Source organism: Emydura macquarii, unplaced genomic scaffold (assembly GCF_026122565.2).
Source record: "Emydura macquarii macquarii isolate MOO-44397 ecotype Brisbane River unplaced genomic scaffold, CSIRO-AGI_Emac_v2 contig_3692, whole genome shotgun sequence".
Taxonomy (NCBI): Eukaryota; Metazoa; Chordata; order Testudines; family Chelidae; genus Emydura; species Emydura macquarii.
This window is the reverse complement of record NW_027133829.1, coordinates 9,226,881-9,247,082: the sequence shown is the minus strand read 5'-3', so window position 1 is coordinate 9,247,082 and position 20,202 is coordinate 9,226,881. Positions and strand designations below refer to the sequence as shown.

Below are 20,202 nucleotides of genomic sequence, written 5' to 3'. Positions count from 1 at the left end.
TATGTTGCTGTTAATGCCTCTGGAGTGCGCAGAAGGGTGAGTACAGCAAGAGGTGAGAGAGAGATGCTGATAAGGAGAAAACAGAGTGCACTGTGAGAAGCAGGCTTGAGCCTGTAAAAGCTGAGTGCACAGTACAGTCTAACCCAAGCTTCATTCGACACAACACAACTAGTGCTCAGCTTAAAACAGCAACAGCTGCATGTCTGAAGGGTCCGTTTAATCAGCTAAAGCTCCAACTGAAAGGGTGTTCAACTGGAAAAACAGGATGTGGTGTGGGCTGGCAACGTGCTGCCACACGACCCAGGGGATCAGGGCTTGGAATCTGAGCGTGGGCTTTTTGTCTGGGGTGTCGGGGGCTGGGAATGCTGTGCAGTGTGCTCAGCTCCAAGGGGAGGGGAGAGAAAAGCACCTCACGTAGCTCTCTAGCAGCCTCCTCTGGTCAAGTCAGGAGTGGTGCTGATGGCATTGTGGAGTGGAGGGACACAATTGCCCCAGTGGGGAGCCCTGAAGCAGGGGAGTAAAAGGCAACAACTAGGGATGACATGATCTGTGGGATTCTGGGAACACCCCGGGGAGTCCAGAGAGAAACATGCAAGTGCTGCACCATCTCCAAATAGTGGCTCTCTGTTTGTTAAAACAAATAGGACCAAAATCTGATTTCTGTTACACCAGGGTAAATCCACTGAACTCCATGGAGTTAGTCCAGATACACACCAACATGCCTGATGTCAGAATCTGGCTCAAAGGGTCTTCTCAGGTGGCACACGACCAGGATTCATCACCGAATTTGGTCCGCTGGTTGGATCATTAGCTTCCCCAACTCGGGCCGGGTACTGATGGGAAATGCGATCAATGGTGCAAAACTTACATTCTCCAGCTGTACACTGGTTTGGGCCTGGCTCCCTTTATGCAGTTGAAAACACATTAGTATAATGATTACCCCTTCTAATTCAGTTCCATGGGCAGCCTTTAGCATTTCATAGGCATAGCTTGTATTTGAAACATGGTTCAGGTGGTGTGTTGGAGGGAAATAGGACATGCAGCAAGCCTGCAGGCCCAGGAAAAGCCTTCCTTACCTGTGTTGGCGTGATGTGGCTGATGTCTTCAGATGCCAGCTGTTTCAGAAGTGTGGTCTTGCCTGCATTATCCAGTCCCAGGAGGAGGATTCTCACCTCCTGGTCTGGTGCACTTTTCAGTTTGCGCAGAATTGATAGTAAACCCTGTGGCAGCCAGGAAGATCAGAGCTGTTATTTCCCATGCTGAAACCTTTCCTCCCTCCATGGCCATGCCCTCTTCCCTCAGCCCCAGAGCGTGGGCTCCACTGCATAGTGCATGGAAGCAGATCCCACCACCAGCGCAGACAGAATCCAAGGACGTGCCCCACCCTTTCATTCTTCCATTTTTCCACTTCTGTTCTCTGTGTCCCACCCACACATGCAGGACCACTGGGTCTAGGAGCACCCAACTGCCACTACCGTCACTCAGCATGTCATTCGAAGGGCTGCGGTGCTCAACTCAGCTCAACCCCTGTGACCTATCCAGTATTCCCTGTGCCAGGGAGCGTGTCCCAAGGATGAGGTGCAGTAATGAGCTGCAGCCCCGCCACCCAGTGATCTGTATTATCTTTGCCACCAACAAAATCCCATTAACCCAGATCTCCCTCTCAGCTGACTCTAGGTTGCTATGTGCCCTGGCATGGCTCCCTTACCCAGTAACACCCCTGATTATCCAAAACCCCAGTTACCTGTCCTCTAAATTAATGCTGGGCAAACAAAACGTGGAGTTCAGGTTTCTGAGTCAACAGTGTACAGGGAGATTTTGATAGACCAGTAAAAGGGCCGGGGACCACTTGATAGTATAATATTGATAATCATATTTGTTGCTAACAGCAGCCAAAACCAGTGGGCCTTTCTGCAGGCCTGTGCAGCCTTGGCACAACTAAGCCAGGAGAGGGAGGGGAGCCTCTTGCTCAACCTTTGCCTGACCCTGCGCCCCTCCCTGATGGATGTGTTGGGATGTGTGTTTCAGGAAAAGACCAATAAGCTTATTTCTGCATGCCCTCTGGGAGATGTTTGTCTGGGCTTCAAGATATGCAGATTCTGTCAGAACACATCCAGTTAATTAAGTAATCTGGCGACCTTAGGTCTAGCTTTTGAAACTTTTTTCCTCCTTCTTAACGTGTTACTGTCTACTAACAAGGATAAATGGCGGGGAGAGGCTTGGACTCTTCTGTTCTTGGACACACCTTCTGGATCCTCCAACGACAGCTGGAAGATCAGGCCAAATGGAAAGCTGTCGCTGTTTCCACTCAAAAGCGGCCCCAGACTTCAGTAATTATTGAGGGTTGGGATGTTTTACTAACCTGTTGCGGACGTGTGTAAGTTCTTGAGCCTAAGTAAAGTATAGCTTTGTAGTACGAGCACTTTTGTGTTATACTGTTTCTACCAGTCCATCTATTGCTGGATGGCCGTGTCTCCATTTGGCTTATTTACCGACACTACCTTTCACAAGGTAAAGTTACCATGAGCTTTGGGTTGGCAGAACCCCAGGTAACAGTAGCTGCTAACAGAACTATCTCAGATCATTGTACCTTATGACTAAGAAAAGCACAACTGGAAGAGCATTCTCCGTGCTGGCATGTAACTGAGAAACACTACTTTGATTCAGAATCTCTCTGACTAGCACAGCCACACACTAGAGAGACACTGCGGCAACTAGATGGGACAACAGACTGTGAGTCAAGACCTCCGCCACTGATTTGCTGAGTGACCTCAGGCAAGTCACTTCATCATTCTGTGCCCCTTTCCTCTCCCACACCCTTTCTTCTCCTTGCCTGCTTAAAACATAAGCTCTTCAGGGATGGCTCTTACTATGTGTTTGTATGGCACCTATCACAATTGAGCCCCAATGGGAATCCTAGTTGCTATCATACCTAATTATAATCATGCTCTCTCTCTGGAGTGTGTCTGTGGAGGAAAAGCCTCTTCGTCCCTTTTAGAGTCATCTGGTTTTCAGTCCAGTCCTTACTTGTCAGGTGTTCCCACAAAAAAAAAATACTACCATAAGAGGTACTGACTGGCAGCTGTGTGTGCTCTGTGCTCAGACCAGCAGGACCTGGAGCCAGGAACTCACAGTTCAAATCCCAGCTCAGACCCAGACGCCCTCCAGGCATGTCACTGAACCTTAGTTTTTGAACTGCGGACAATGACACTTGCCAGTACCACAGTGGTGGACTGAGGATGAATTCGTTTCCGGTTGTAAAGTTCTCTGTAGATGAGGAGAGTTCCGAGTTCTAAATATTTTTGTTGGAGACCAAGGACATAATGGGCCATGGAGACTGCTCCTAAAGGTGGCTCCCTGCAGATCAGGGTTGAGACACAATGGCTAAGGACAATGGGAAACTTGTCCTGATATTGTCTCTGCACTATTTATTCTGTGGATATAAGATTTCAGGATCCAGTGAAATTATCTGTCAGCACTTTTCTTTAGAAAGTAGCCTTTGCATGTAGCATTCCTGTTCCGGTGCAGGTGTCTTAGCTCCCAACTGCCTCAGCTTCAACCACTTCTAAAACACCACTTCTGAGCGTTTACAATACTCGGCTCTGCACAAGGGTGGCATTGATAGGATCCAAAGGAAGACCTCACTACACAGATCATCCCAACCAAGCTTCTGATAACACTGGAAAACCAAAGTTATACATGACACCACCTCTACTATGGGAATTAATTGATCATAAATCAACTTAACGATTTGACACAACTAATAAATGAACACACACCATTCCTTGTAAAGTGGAAGTTCTTGAGGAGGAATTATTTTTAAAATGTTTTTTAAGGATGCAAGTAGAAAGTTAACAAATGTCAATCCCAATTCCATGTTTTTAAGAAGTGATAGCATAACGCCAAGGTGAAGCAATCTGGCATTCAAGTCCAGAAATGCAATGGTAAGATTGAAATTTCAACCACAATGCAACCTTTTTGTGGTTGTGCCTTAATACCGACTGTGTCTATCATAAGGTTCAGTTAATAAAGCTGGAAATTTATACGACCCAAGGTAGTGTATGTTATTAAATATATATATGATGGTAGTGCCCAGAGCCTCAGATCAGGATGTGACTGCTTTGTACTAGGTGCTGTATAAACATAAAGGTAGACACACACTAATCCCCAAAGAATTTACAATCTAAAATGATTAATGGCAAAAGGTGTGGTAGAGGAACAATCAAGTACATACGCTTTCAAACTTATTCATCCACACATCGACCATTTAAAAAAATACAAGTTTAATCACATGACTAGTAACAAATGTGTTTTGTCCACACTAGAATTTACAATAATGTATCAAAGGCTAAGGCACAAAATGAGTTACACCTAGCAAGGGACATAAAAGGCAATAAGATGATGTTCTTTAAATACATTAGGAGCAAAAGAAAGATGAAGGAACGTGCAGGTCCTCTACTTAGAAGGAGGCAGAGCTAATAACTGATGACATCAAGAAAATGGAGGTGTTTAATGCCTATTTTGCGTCGATCTTTACTAGGAAGGTTAGTGGTGACCAGATACTCAACACAATTAATATTAAGAACAAGGGTGAAGGAATGCAAGCCAAAGTAGTGAAAGAACAGGTTAAAGAATATTTAGATAAGTTAGATGTATTCAAGTTGGCAGGGCCTGATGAAATTCAACCTCGGGTACTTAAGGAATTAGCTGAAGCAATCTCGGAACTGTCAAAAATTATCTTCAAGAACTCATAAAGGACGAGTGAGGTCTCAGAGGGCTGAAGGGCAAACATGGCACCTGTCTTTAAAAAGGAGATGTGATGGGCTTTACAAACCCCACAGTGGAGACCAAGGAGTTAAGGAGCAGCTCTGGACCCAGAAGGCGCTGTCCAGCCCCATGTGCAAGGCCTGCACAAGCTCGAGAAAGGGCTTTAAAAGGGGAGCACAGCAGCTCAGAAGGAGGTAGGCAGGGGAAGGGAGCAGAGGGCTGCTCTGAACTCTGAGGCTAAAAGTACTGCCCCAGGAGCTCCTTGCCTAAGGCCTCACCCCACAGACCAGTAAAGAACCTATGAAAGAGAGATAAGTGACTGCGCTTGCAGATCAGACACTTGAGAGAAGTGACTTACTCTGGTTCAACTAACAGGGACAGGTAGAAAATGGTCCAGGGAGGGTGGCGGCTTAGCACCCCAAGGGGCTGAGTGTAGCTGCCCACCATTCAGCCCTGGACCGGAGCTTGGTGGAGGCAGCAGGCCTGGGCTCCCCTGCTCCTTCCCAGAAGATAACACAATACCAGGGACCTTCACCTAAGCCAAGAGGCCTGCTGGAATAGATCTTGATTATTTAAAGACCTAGCCCCCACTACCCCTGTGCAGGAGGGGAGGCCTGGAAACCCCTGGAGCAGGGACACTGAAGGCCAGGACCAAATTCAAAGGGAAAGGTGGGATGCTAACCAGTGCCTGACCACGGGGCAGCACTGTGGGTGGGGTGCACCATTTACAGGGGAACAAAGAAGACCTGGGGAATTATAGACCAGTCAGCCTAACTTCGAAACCTGGAAAGATACTGGAACACATTATTAAACAATCAATTTGAAAGCATCTAGAGAATAATAGGGTTATTAGGCATAGCCAGCATGGATTTGTCAAGAATAAATCAACCTAATTTCCTTCTGTGACAGGGTTACCGGCCTACCGACAAATACAAAACTATAGGCTCACGTCACTGACTGTGTGTTGGTTTGACAGCTGGACCTATGAGATGTGTGCATAACCTGAGATTACACAAAACGGATTGCTGGACTGACCACCGTTTGTTTAATCAAATTTTTCTCTTTTTATTCAGACATAAACGTGTAAAAACCAGTCAGTTAAGTATCTAAATGTTGCCTAGCTGAAAGATCCATCAACTGCTGAACAATTCATTAGACAGCTAAGTACTGTTTTGGAAACTCTTCCAACAACTAATGATGACTTATCTGCTGAATGAATATCCCTGCGACATTACGTAACTAGTGTATCTCACGTTGACCCAGCGTGGCAGTGTAGACCAGGCCTGAGTCACAATGTGGCTTTTGTACTCTGCAGAGCACTGTTGACATGATTTTCACCATTCAACTATTACAGGGAAAATTTCTCAAACCGCATCAACCTTTGTACAGCATGTTTCTTGCTTTAACCAAAGCTTTCAACACAGTGAACCACACTGCCCTCTGGAAATTGCTTACTAAATTTAGATATCCAGAAAAATTTATTAACATTGTTCGGCAATTCCATAAAGGCATGGTTGGAAAAGTTAGGGTTAATGGTGATCTAACAGATTCATTTCCATTCATGAATGGGGTGAAGAAACAAGGATGTGTCCTTGCTCCTAATCTTTTTGGTCTATTCTTCACTGTGATGCTAAACGAAGCCCTCTATGGCTCTTCAAATGGCATCTTTATACACTTTTGCACTGGTGAACTTTTTAATATCTCTTGTCTATGTGCAAATACGAAGGTGATCGAAGAGATGATCCAGGAACTGCTCTACACCGATGACTGTGTCTTGGTGGAACACTCTGAAGCAGCACTACAAGATCCTACAAACTGCTTTGCTGTGGTAGTTCATAATTTTGGCCTTATCATCAGTTAAACAAAAACTGAGGTTATGTACCCTCCAGCTCTTCAACAACCTTACCAAGATCCATAAATGAGCTTAGAAAGTGCCATGATCCTAACCGCAAAATGGTTTACTTATCTCGGCAGCATGTTGAACAATGAAGCAACAATCAATCATGAAGTGGATGTGCAAATTAAGAAAGCCAGTGCTGAATATGGTTGCCTTTGTTTGCCATTGAATGGTTGCCACTGAATCTGGAACCAACGCAGAATCTCTCTACAGACAAAAATCAAAGCATATAATGCTGTTGTCCTTATGACATTGCTCTATGCGTGTGAAACATGGACCTGTTATCAACAGCATATTAAAAAGCTTGACAGTTTCCATCTGTGACACCTACGATCACTGTTGGGCATCAAATAGCAGGAAGGGGCGTCCAACACATAAGTCATGGCAAAAGCTATTTCGGTCAGTATTGAGACTCATTTGCTTTGTGTCCAACTTAAATGGACTGGAGATGCAGGTCATACATCTGCGTTCCATCTATCAAAACAACTTTTATTCTGTGAATTAAGCTCCAGCAACCATAAGCGTGGAGGGCAGATGACACATTTCAAAGGTACTCCGAAACAAAATCTGCACAAGACTAATATTTCTGACTTAATCTTTGGTGACTGAGCACACCACATGGCACCATGCCATAAAGATAGGTGTCCTTGACTTTGAGAAGAACCACATTGCACAGCTGGAAGCACAATGCCTGGTACAGAAACAATGTGCAATTCAATCAACATAATCAAGCAAATGGTTCTGTGGTCAGTGCACTAAATTTTGTTTTTCCTGAACTGTTCTATGGAGCCATGCAAAGACCCATGTGACTGGTGTCCTCAAAATCGGGGGCCTAGTGGATGCTGGGAAGCAGTGACATGATATATCTCGATTTTAGAAACGCTTTTGACACAGTCCTTTATGACATCATAAGGGAACTAGGGAAATGTGGTCAAGAAGAAATTACTATACGGTGGGTATACAACTGATTAAAAGACCATATTCAAACAGTAGTTATCAATGGTTCGCTATTAAACTGGGAGGGTATCTAGAGTGGTCCCCCAGGTGTCAGTCCTGGACCTGGTATTATTCAATATTTTCACTGATGACTTGGATAATGCAGTGGAGTATGCTTTAAAAATATGCAGATGACACTAAACTGGGAAGGGTTGAAAGCACTTCAGAGGACAGAATTACAATTAAAAATGACCTTGACAAATAGAATTGGTATGAAATTAAAGATTTGAGAAGATAACAGATTTTTAGACAAAGGGAATGCAGTGGATCTAATTTACCTAGATTTCAATAAGGCATTTGATATGGTTCCACATGGGGAATTATTAGTTAAATTGGAAAAGATGGGGATTAATATGAAAATTAAAAGGTGGATAAGGAACTGGTTAAAGGGGAGACTACAACAGGTCATACTGAAAGGTGAATTGTCAGGCTGGAAGGAGGTTACTAGTGGAATTCCTCAGGGATCAGTCTTGGGACCAATCTTATTTAACCTTTTTATTACTGACCTTGGCACAAAAAGTGGGAGTGTGCTAATAAAGTTTGCAGATGACACAAAGTTGGGAGGTATTGCTACTACAGAGAAGGACTAGGATATCATACAAGAAGATGTGGATGACCTTGTAAACTGGAGTAATAGAAATAAGATTAAATTTAATAGTGGAAAGTGCAAGGTCATGCATTTAGGGACTAATTACAAGAATTTTTGCTATAAGCTGGGGACGAATCAGTTGGAAGTGATAGAGGAGAAGGACCTGGGCGTATTGGTTGATCTCAGGATGACTATAAGCTGCCAATGTGATGTGGCTGTGGAGAAAGCTAATGCGGTCCTAGGATGCATCAGGCGAGGTATTTCCAGTAGAGATAGGGAGGTGTTGGTACAATTATACAAGGTGCTGGTGAGACCTCATCTGGAATACAGTGTGCAGTTCTGAACTCCCATGTTTAAGAAAGATGAATTCAAACTGGAACAAGTGCAGAGAAGGGCTACTAGGATGATCCGAGGAATGGAAACCTGCCTTATGAGAGGAGACTCAAGGAGCTCGTCTTGTTTTGCCTAACCAAAAGAAGGTTGAGGGGAGATATGATTGCTCTCTATAAATACATCAGAGGGATAAATACCAGGGAGGGAGAGGAATTATTTAAGTTCAGCACCAATGTGGACACAAGAACAAATGGATATAAACTGGCCATCAGGAAGTTCAGGCTTGAAATTAGATGAAGGTTTCTAACCATCAGAGGAGTGCAGTTCTGGAACAAACTTCCAAGGGGAGCAGTGGGGGCAAAAATCCTAACTGGCTTCAAGACTGAGCTGATAAGTTTATGGAGGGGGATGGTATGATGAGACAGCCTAATTTGGCAATTGACTGATCTTTGACTACTAGAGGTAAATATGCCCAATAGCCTGTGAAGGGATGTTACATCGGGTGGGTTCTGAGTTACTACAGAGAATTCTCTCTGAGTGTCTGGCTGGTGAGTCTTGTCCATATGCCCAGGGTTTATCTGATCGCAATATTTGGGATCAGGAAGGAATGTTCCCCCAGGGCAACTCTGGGGGGTTTTCGCCTTCCTGTGCATTATAGGGCACAAGTTACTTGCTGTTGGATTCTCTGTACCTTGAAGTCTTTAAACCATGATTTGAGGACTTTGATAACTCAGTCATAAGTTAGGGAGCTATTATAGGAGTAGGTGGGTGAGGTTCTGTGGCCTGCATTGTGCAGGAGGTCGAACTAAATGATCATAATGGTCTCTTCTGATCTTAAAATCTAAATTCTAAAGATGAAATTCAATGAAGACAAATGGAAAGTACTTCATTTAGAAACGAAAAATCAAATGCACAACTACAAAGTGGGGAATGACTGTCTGTTTGGTAATACCGAGGGTTACAGTTGATCACAAATTGAATATGAGTCAATAATGTGAGGAGTTGCAATAAAGGCTAATATAATTTGGGCTGCATTAAAAGGAGGATTGTATGTAAGACATGGGTGGTAATTGTTTTACTGTTCCCAGTTTTGGGCACCACACTTTAGGAAAGATGTGGACAAACTGGAGAGAGTCCAGAGGTGAGCAACAAAAATTATAAAAGGTTTAGAAAACTTGACTTAAGATGAAAGGTAAAAAAAACTGGGCATGTTTAGTCTTGAGAAAAGAAGACTGATGTGGAGACCTGATAACAGTCTTCAAATATGTTAAGAGCTGTTATGAAGAGGATGGGGATCAATTGTTGATAAATTGGAGAGGGTTCAGAGAAGAGCCACGAGAATGATTAAAGGATTAGAAAACATACTATATAGTCATACACTCAAGGAGCTCAATATATTTAGCTTAATAAGGAGATGATTCAGGGGTGACTTGATTATAGTCAATAAGTACCTACATGGGGAACAAATATTTGTAGTGGGTTCTTCAATCTAGCAGAGAAAGATATAACAAGATCCAATGGTTGGAAGTTGAAGCTGGACAAATTTGAACAGGAAATAAGGCACACATTTTTAATGGTCAGAGTAATTAATCATTGGAACAATTTATCAAGCATTGTGGTGAATTCTCCATCACTGGCCATTTTTAAATCACGATGGGCTGTGTTTCTAAAAGGTCTGCCCTAGGGATTATTTTAGGGGACGTTCTATGGCCTGTGCTATACAGGAGGTCAGACTAGATGATTGCCATGGTCCCTTCTGGCCTTAGAATCTACTAATTGTCTCCATGTCCACTGAAGGCAGGATAAGAAGTTAAGAGCTTAATTGGCAGCAAAGGAGATTTAGGTTGGATATTAGGAAAACCTTTCTAACTATAAAAGTTTAAGCTTTGGAATAGGCTTCCAAGGGAGGTTGTGGAATCCCCATCATTGGAGGTTTCTAGGAACAGGTTAGACAAACACCTGTCAGGGATGGTTTATGTTTACTTGATCCTGCCTCATCATAGGGGGCTGGACTTGATGACTTCTCGAGGTCCCTTCCAGACCTACATTTCTATGATTCTATACGTCAGTGTGTTAATACACAACTGAAATGAGTGTAGACATACCCCAAATGGATAACAACCCTCTACTATGCACAGTTCCTTAAAAGGGTAACACAGCTAAATAAAGACACTCCCAAATTTCCCACCATTCTGCTTATTCTTTATGGGCTTGATCTGAAGCACACTGAAATCAATGGGAGTACTGCCTTCAGGGGGCTTTGAATCAAGCCCTATTATTGTAGTTTACTGCTCAAGCTAAAAGAACTGATGAAACGTTAATCCTATTCACAGTACTGCTTGCTAAGAGCAGAGCTATACATTCCCAGAGCAGGACATGATTAGGAACCCTTCCAACTTTAAATTCAACTACAAAAAACTGAATGCAAAAGAATAAGCTACAAAGCATCACTTATCTACCTCTAAATACTTCTCGGGGGAGGAATGAAAAACAAATGTTAATAGATCCTCTCCTATTAAAGAATGATGAACTTCCAAACTAACACAACAGTCTACAAGAAATAAGATCAGCATCATTCCATATTCTACTCAAGTGACTCTTGTTGCATGGTTGATCTCAGGATTATCTGGGTTAGCCAATAGAGAAGGGGTTATTTATAGAAATAAAAGTATTCTCTGAGGTGTAAAGTAAGCTGATTGAGAAGGCTAGAAGAAAAGCAAACCAACATATAGATGTGGACTTTACTTCAGTAGCTCTGTTTGCATATATATTATATGACTCGTGCAGTTAAAATGCAGTCCAATTTAAATCAAGGCACAAACTCTAATTTGGGCTACCAGTAATTCAAAAACATTACTGTTCTAAACTTACTTCTAAGTATTCTGATTCTAGTAAAAAGATATTTAATATCCAGGAGAAGCAACACTCTATAAAATCCGTGGGGATTTTTAAAAATTCAGCCTTATAAATATCTAAATACACGAGCTAAAAAGTATTAAGTGCTCCTTGATGGTTTAGCAGACTAGAAAAAGTAACAATTAATTTACGTGCTGCGTGACTCCGTGCATGGCATATGGCATGTTTACTACGCACATGCTGATAGACAGATTTTTACTCACAAACAAAATATTTAAATTAATTTTTGAATTGGAAAACCATAAATGTGGGCAGTAAACAGCAGTGTCATGGATATTGCAGTGGTGTTATGGAGGTTCCAGAAGACAAGGATACTGCAGAAGCAACCTATCGGTTGGATTAGTGGCAGGGCAGCAGTGCATTGGCAGTTTAAGGAACGAGATGGGCGATGTGGGGAGTTCCCAGGTTCGGGAGCAGAACAAGTCAACTGGGATTGAAACACACTGTCCAGCTGAAGGGCTGAAAAGGCAGCTTGTCAGGAGTGTGAGGGCTACATGTAATTTTGCATAAGACTGAGCAGATTGCAGCACTATTACTATAGAGGAGGAACTGCAGAGGCTAATAGATAATGAATGAAGCACTATATGCTGGGATGTATAGTCTCCACAGGCCACACCTCTAGATGAGGGTGGCCATATTGGGCAACTCCAGAAGTGGTGGCATATATTACGCAAATAATCTGTTTTAGTCTTTGACTGAGTTGAACGAGAGACCAAAATACCTCGCTTTTGTACAGAGAGTCGTAGGATCGTCTCCAACAGGAAATTGATGCCTGAGGAGACCACTAAGATAGCTACATTTTCTGGAAAGTGGGTGGAGGTATTAAAAAAGCAATTACCAAGAAATTAGAATCCAGTATTAAATATTATACACACTGTTGGGTGGCAAATACAGGGAAATACAGCATTCAAGAAGCAAACTGGATATGGAAAAGTTACCTCATCAGCATCCTTCAGAGAACACAGACATGTGGTTTTATGAAAATATATAACAGCCATCCTGGCTCAGACCAATGGTCCATCTAGCCCAGTATCCTGTCTTCTGACAGTGGCCCATGCCAGGTACTTCAGAGGGAATGAACAGAACAGGTAATCAAGTGATCCATCCCCTCTTGCCCATTCCTGGCTTCTGGCAAACAGCAATCCCTGCTTATCTGGCTAATAGCCATTGATGGACCTATCCTCCAGGAACTTATCTAGTTCTTTTTGAACCCTGTTATAGTCTTGGCCTTCACAACATCCTCTGGCAAGGAGTTCCACAGGTTGAGTGTGCGTTGTGTGAAGAAATACTTCCTTTTGTTCATTTTAAACCTGCTGCCTATTAATTTCATTTGGTGACCCCTAGTTTTTGTGTTATGGGAAAAAGTAAATAACACTTCTTTTTTGACTTTCTCCATATAATTTCTAGGTTTAAAACACCCACTGAACTATCAAAGGTCTTTTTGTTATAGCTATGTGCGCTAAACCTGTTTTCTTAATATACATATATAAAAATACAATGACATATACAGTCCTAAGGATTGGCAGGTTTATTCAGCTTTAAATCCAAGCTATGTGGATTTCTAGAACTAGTTTGTGCATGCCACCACTTCCTGTGCCAGAAAAGCTGTTGAAAGGAAAATTCACATTTATAGGCCAAATTAGAAGTTGGTTTGGGAGGAACATTGAAATGATCTGTGTAAATATCATATCAGAGTTGACAATATAAAGGATGCAATGGAGAGAACTATTTCACATTATGCTAGTGGCTAGAAATAAGGAGACGTGGGGCCTGCCAGTCACTACAGAGTGGAGTTGGGTCCCCATTAGGGAGGAGAAGCAAATATCTTCTGTTTTGATGTATTAGCCATAAAGCTCAGATGATGAATTTAGAGTACAGCGAAAACTGCCTTCAGTGACCAGCCAATGTTTACCTAGTAAGTGTGGCATTTAACAAAAGATCAAATACAATTCTACTGAACTACAATGCTGCTGCAAAGATCATTCTCCCAAGCCTGTCACTTGACCATGTCCTCCCTCTCTTTGCCTCCCTCCACTGGCTCACCCTTCTCTATTGCATCAAACACAAGCTACTTGTCTTCACTTTCAAGGTTTTTTCACGGCCTAATCCCATCCTACCTATCATCCTCTGACAAATGCTGACTCCCGCCTCTGATCAGCCCATGGTGCAAGCCTCCTTACCCATTTGGTAAAATTTTCAAACAAGCACCTTTGTGCTTTCCCCCATGCTGGTAGTCAGGCTTAGGAAGAGTTCCTGTAAACATCTGCAGAGCTACCTCATTATCCTCCTTCAAAACCCTCCTTTTCCATGCCAACAAGAAACTTGACAATACTTACACCCTTGTTGAGCTGAGACAACTGCCTATCATGCTGACTAATACTGTTTCATTGTTTCCCTGTACTCTCCCACAGGCAGTCTGTATCCATCTGTCCTGTCTTGTTTTATACTTAGTCTCTGCCTCCAAGACTGACAATCTATCTTTTTGTTCTGTGTTTGTACAGTGCCTAGCACAGCAGGGTCCTGGTCCATGACTGGGACTCCCATGCACTACAGTAATGAGCAATAATAACTCTAAAATCATTGCTTAAAACAGAGGATGCCTATTTGAGATTTGCCAGAGTGGAATCAGACAAATGGTCTATCAAGTCTAATATCGTGCCTTCAGCAGCGGCTAGCAGCTGATGTTTCATTCCTGGTCCATTGTGCAATTTTGTACAGTGTATGAGGGTGGGGAATCCTTTCTTATTGCAGCTGATTAGCTGATGCCGCAAAGCATGAAGTTTGATTACCTTTCTCTTAGCGTGCATCACTACAGATGTTACTAATGGAATGGTCATAAAAGCACTAAACCTTTCTCAAAACAACCAAAAACCCTTAATCTATTGAGCATAGTTTATTCAATACCACTAACACAGGCAAAACTCCCAGTTAAATCAATTGCTTGCTGTGCAAACTCCAGACTATGGTGTCATTCAATACATACATTTTTTCTGTGTTGAAGTCTGTTTGCTGGAGTCAATTCACCTAGAAAGTTTTCCCTACTCAAACCCACTGACATAGTTTTCTATCCAAAGAGGTCACACAAAGTTTTCTATTTTAGGACACTGGGAGATATCTGAATGGGTCCTTCTGTGCATGTCTTTGCAGAACTAAAATCAAACTCTTTTGCTTCCTTGAAATTTGTTAGCAATGTGTCTCACGCAGATTTCCATAGGAAAAGGGCTCAGACACAATTTTTGTATCTATGCGTGTCAACGATGACAGTATCTGCATGCTTTTTTCTTCCTTCTGTTGGTTTCAGAGTTTGAAACTCGTATCTAGTTTTTGGAATATGTTTGTACATATTTCAGTATACCTGTCTTTGATAAATGCCTGTTGTATGAGAGTCAACGTTAAAACATACTCTTTAAAAAAAACTTGTGATGTAATGTAATTTTATGAGACAGATAAAAGCACCAACAAACCATTAGACATTATGCAAACATTTAAAAAAGGAGCCACTTTCCAAGTCTGATCTCAGAAAGGTCTCAATTTTTGGAACAAATTCTAGGTATCAAGGATACTGACAGTAAATGGATTGAGGTTTTGTTTCAAAGAATAACTCAAATCAGCCTTAAGGTGTCTGATTGCATATTTTACTATGCCGAAACTACTCCGTGCCCTATAACAACTTTGAGCAAGTCACCTAACCTCTCCATGATTTAGTTGTAATACATGAACACCATAATACAGCCCTTTGATGTCTTTCCATGAAAGGTCCTATAAGAAGTACAAAGTTATTACACGCTTTGCCTGATGTTTAACAAAGTGCCATAAACATGTAAATATAATTATTTATTGTAGCAAGTATGCCACAGATGCCATTTAATACAATATTTCCCAAACTTTCAAAAGATGGGCCCTCTTTTAAGAAAATGAAACTGACTGGGCTCTCATTGCAATCCCACCATATGGAGTTTGACAACCTACCCATCTCTCAATGTATACATCTTCTATGCCCTCCCTTCCCCCCCAGCTGGTACTTCATGCTCCCCTACCCTATACATTTGTGAAATGCTGGCATAGATCTTCATAATATTAAACCTCTACTCCTTTCTTATATGTTTTAATGTGCACTGAAATAATTTAAATGTCAAATTTGTTAATTCATCATTAGTATCAGAGTGAGCAATCACAGAAATAAATGGGGCAGTTCCCACCTCAGGGCTATTGTTTTAGGCTCTCTGCAAACTCTAGTCTTTGTGGGGGTTTCACTCCCTTTGCATTTTGAAGGTTTTCGTCACAGCCAGAAGAGCTACAGACTTTGTTTTTTGGTTTTTTAATGAAAGCTGAGACTCTGGAGAACAATTTATGTTAATGTCTTTAGCGGGGGTGCTCCCCATGTCTCTCCCAACCCCAGCTAGTCTCTCATGAACCCCAAGGGGCCACACCACACACTTCAGGAAACACTGTTTTAATATATGGGAAATACATTTTTTTGAACCCTTCTGTTTAATGCAAAGTAAAGTATGCACTGGAAACTACCTACTTCCCGCTTACCCCCATCACACGCACACAAACTAAATGCTCAGAAACCATTCAGCAAATCCCAGACTACACCCATTTGAGACCTTCACAAAGCAAAAGTGCAACTTGGTCAGCAGTTGCTGCCCAAGTGCAGTTTGTGGAATGGGTCACTGCATGATGTCACTGCCCTCATCTTTAAAGCAGATGTATTTCCTGTGATGACCGCTGTGTCTAGTACGTAATCCTCTACCATCAACTGAACCAAAAGGGAGCAAGGCCCATTGGCCTTTGTCTCCACACCTTTTATGACGAGCATGGTGGAGCACTGCAGGCTGGGGTGGGTGGGGAATGTAGTCTGCAGGCAGCACCATCACAGTGAAGATGCTGTGTGTGCTGGGCTCCTAGCACGCTGTCCATGTCGCTCCCCGGCTAGGGAAAATGTGGTTGCCCTGCATCCGGTGTGTGCAAACCAGGCCCACATCTCTATGGAGCTGAGGACTGAACGCAGCCCCCTTACGTGGGGCTTTGGAGGCTGTTCACCCCTTTCCCCCATCCTCCATCCCATTGTCATAGGCTTGTTCCTTTGGTCTCTGCACACAGCCTGGAATCCGGCCATTCTGCCTAGGACCAGCCCACATCATGGTGGGACAGGGGTGCTCCCCTGGGCCCCACCCTTGCACTGCATGCCTGAAACTTCGGAGTACCTGCCTGTCCTTTCCCCTTCAATGAGACTCCCTCCCTATTCATAGCACCCCCTCCCCCCCTCTCCATGCAGGCTTGGCCCTTAGCCTCCCCCTCCCCCCCATGCAGTCTTGGCCCTTAGCCTCCCCCTCCCCCACATGCAGTCTTGGCCCTTAGCCTCCCCATCCCGCCCCCCTCCCCCACATGCAGGCTTAGCCCTTAGCCTCCCCCTCCCCCCCCATGCAAGCTTGGCTCCTAGCCTCCCCTCCCCCCTCCACCCCGGCTGTGCCCCCCTCCAGCAATCCAACCCCCCATCCGCCCTCCCCCTCCCCCGGCTCGACCCGCCTCCCTCCCTTTCTCCCCAGCCAGGCTGAGCCCCCTCAACACCCAGCCCCCCCCCATCCATCCCTCCCCCACGGCTTGGCTCCCAGCCCCGCCCCCTCCTTCCCCACCCAATCTGCCCCCCCCCCCCCACACACAGAACCCCGCCCCCCTCCCTACCCTGCCCCGGCTACGGTCCCCCCCGCCCCGGCCCCGATCTCGCACTCACCATCCTCTACGCGGCTCCCGGGTTACCATGGGCAACTGCGTCATGCGCCCCGCCTCCTACGTACAGCGTCATCCCCCCCTCCTCCGCGCCACGCACGCACGCGCGAGCGGTAAGAGGCGGGGTCAGACCCACACCCGGCCCCGCCTCGTCCGACGCCGGCCTCGCGCAACTCTCCGCCCACCCGGGTCTCTGCCCGGCGCATGCGTATTAAACCTCCTGGGCGGCTCAGCCCGGTGCTGATGCTGGCAACGTGAGGAGGCCGGCTCTGATTGGCTGACGAGGGCCACGCGGCAGGGAGAGGGAGGGGCCGAGGGCGGTGAAAACCACGTGGAGCAGGACGGAGCAGAGAGTGGGGTGGTTGTTGCCGGGGGCGTTGGTAGCAGCAGGTACGGCTGGGGCCTGAGCTGGGGGGGTATGGGGGGCAGTTAAATGCAGTGGGGGAGGTAGTGCAGTGCAAGCCGTAAGGTGTCTGGGCGTGCAGAGCAATGGGGGGGGGGTGCAGTGCAATGCAGTGAAATGGGGGACAGCGAGCCCGGAGGAGTGGAAGGGGCTGCAGTGCAGCGCGGGGGGGACAGACTGCAGTGTAAACCCCAGCAGGTCTGGGAGGGAAGTGCAGTGTAATGTGGGGGTGCAGTGAAAGCCCCAAGGGGCCTGGGGGCGGGGGGTGCAGTGAATTGGGGAGGAGAGTGTGAGCCTGGAGGGAGTCTGAAAGGGGAGTGCAGTGTAAGGTGTGGGTGGCAGTGTAAACCTCAGGGGGTCTGAGCCGGGATTGCAACGTGGTGGGTGTGCATGCAGGGGGGGGGGGGGGGGGGAGGAGATCTGAGAGGGGATGGGAGTGCAGTGATGGGGGGGCAGGGGGCAGTGGTGGGAGGTGGTGTTCAAACCAAGGGGTCAGAGAGAAGAGGGGAGTGCAGGGTTTTTGGTTTTGTGGGGGTTGGGAGGGGTGCAGTGGGTCTGAGAGGAGACCGAGGGTGCTGTGTGAAGTGGGTATGGTGACCGGGACACTCTGAGCAGGAATAGGGAGGGAAGTACAATGCACAGTGCAGGGTATCCAAGCGAGGAAGGACAGGGTAGTGCAACCAGGGCAGGCATAAAGTGAAAATCCCAGTGGGGGCTGATATGGGGGGGGGGGGGTGGTTCAATGCAATAGGGCGACCAGGGCAGAGTGGAGGGGACTGATGCAATCCGAGACGAGCTCAGACAGGTCATGAGAAGTGGAGTCTGAGAACCCGGAAAGGGAGACGGTGGAATGCTCTGCGTGACAGGACAGGCTGGGTTCTCGGAACCGAACTTGGGTTGCTGTGTGATGGATGGACGGGATGGTGGGGTTAGGGTGAGGGAGGAGAGAGACTAATCCCTGTGGGAGCTGCTCAGGGGCTGGCCCAGAGTTTCTACTGTCAGGATGCACCTGGGGGTTGGATTCTTGAAACCTTATGGAAAAATAAGACTCTCTAGGGTTTGGACGGGGTGCCTGAGTTCATGGGTGAAGGCTGCCCATCTGTGAGTGACAGGGAGTGCAGCCCTGTTGGAGGAAGCAGCAATTTCCTCTGACACCTTCTACTGGGCCTCAGACTAACCAGCTGTGGCTTCATGCGAGCAAGCAGGGGTAAGGGGAACATATAGGCCTGGGCTATAGGGTTAGTTGTGGGGAGAACCTGCCACATATCACTGTGGTAGGGGATGGAGGGTTGAAACTGACTCAGAGAAATCATGCAAGCAAAATCCTCTGTTGTGAGAGGGAGAATCTTTTTAAAACCCAGTCCAGCAGGGAGATTTGACAGCCCTGGGAAGGTTTGCGATTGGTGACTCTGTAAGCAGATCCTGGGTGTAATGAAGAGGCATGGAGTGGTAGGGGAGTTGTAGAGGCAAGCTCCTGGTTCACCTGAAATCTCTCATAAAGCTGACTGCCTGGTTTCCTCTGTCTTTATTTTAAACCACATTTCTGAAAAATGCAGCCTCCTCTGTCCTGGTTTCTCCTCCTCCTTCCCCCCCCCCCCCCCCCCCCAGCTGTTTCAAGCCCTGTTCAGTGAGTGGCATGTTGATCACATCAGTGGCTGGATGGAATGGTTCTGCCCTGTTCATGGACCTTTCCGGGTGGCTGAATGTTGGTTTTAGCCAATTTCTCCTTTGGGTGGGACTGAAACGAAACATCCTTTCCAGACTTTGGGCAACAGCCCCCGAAGCTGTGAAATCCTCACCTGGCTGCGCTCCCCACCCCTGCCTTCGCCAGTTGGGGACCATCCACCCAATGCTCCCTTCCCCTCCCCCTGCTTGCTGATGCTTCCTCTACATAGAAAAAGAGAGCTGTTGAACTGGGTTATGATGTGTCTTCTTGGCTCCCTGGAAGCAAAATAAGGGGGAATCTCCTAGGGTGGAGTCAGGCTGCTCTTGGGGTGAAGACGGGGTTCACTTCCCCTCCAAAGACTGGATGGGGGAATACATAAAATCAGGCAAAGAATCATTCAAACATAGCCACGATGTTGGACAAAGCAAATGCTGTACAGTGGAAATGTTCTGAGCTAAATAGATCCTTAGCAGCCTGCCATCAGCAGCATTGCCCCAGGGAGGTGCTGAGGTTCAGTAAATCAGTTCCCTCTCCCCTGATCTCCATGTCTCCCGTTTACACCTTCATTCTCCTTCAGAGTCTGTCTAGCACCCCACTCCTCTTCCAAGGCTCTTATTTAAATTAACTCTTTGCCTGCTGTTGCTCCTTCCAGCAGGAATCTCAAAGCCCTATTTACAAAGGTGAGTGAATTAACTCATGGCTCTCCCCCGGGGCAGGTTATTCCCATTTTTAGAGATGAGGGAGCGGATAGAGAGCTAAGGATAGACCCCAGGAGTCCTGACACCTAGCATGGCACCCTTGCTGCAAAACCATTATTCCGTTCTTCCTTCAAGATGTTTTGTCTTTTCTGATCTGGCCTTTCTCCCTGGTCAGCTTTTACTATCAGTGTTTTCTGTCTCCTC

General features: G+C 45.5%; 2 protein-coding genes across 3 annotated transcripts in view; one reads left to right on the top strand and one right to left on the bottom strand.

Moving 5' to 3' along the window:
• Nucleotides 1-17,304, bottom strand: part of ARL3 (ADP ribosylation factor like GTPase 3) — a 37,430-nt gene extending 20,126 nt beyond the window's left edge. Inside the window, exons 1-2 of the mRNA XM_067537090.1 lie at nt 17,236-17,304; nt 1,077-1,220 (exon numbers count right to left, since the gene is read on the bottom strand). Of these exons, the coding sequence (XP_067393191.1) occupies nt 1,077-1,220; nt 17,236-17,238 (147 nt within the window). The 5' untranslated portion in view covers nt 17,239-17,304. The remainder of the gene's footprint in view (nt 1-1,076; nt 1,221-17,235) is intronic.
• A 237-nt stretch (nt 17,305-17,541) lies between these two features.
• Nucleotides 17,542-20,202, top strand: part of SFXN2 (sideroflexin 2) — a 30,209-nt gene continuing 27,548 nt past the window's right edge. For both annotated transcript variants that reach the window (XM_067537050.1, XM_067537048.1), the window contains exon 1: nt 17,542-17,621. The gene's annotated coding sequence lies outside the window, so the exon portion shown is untranslated. The remainder of the gene's footprint in view (nt 17,622-20,202) is intronic.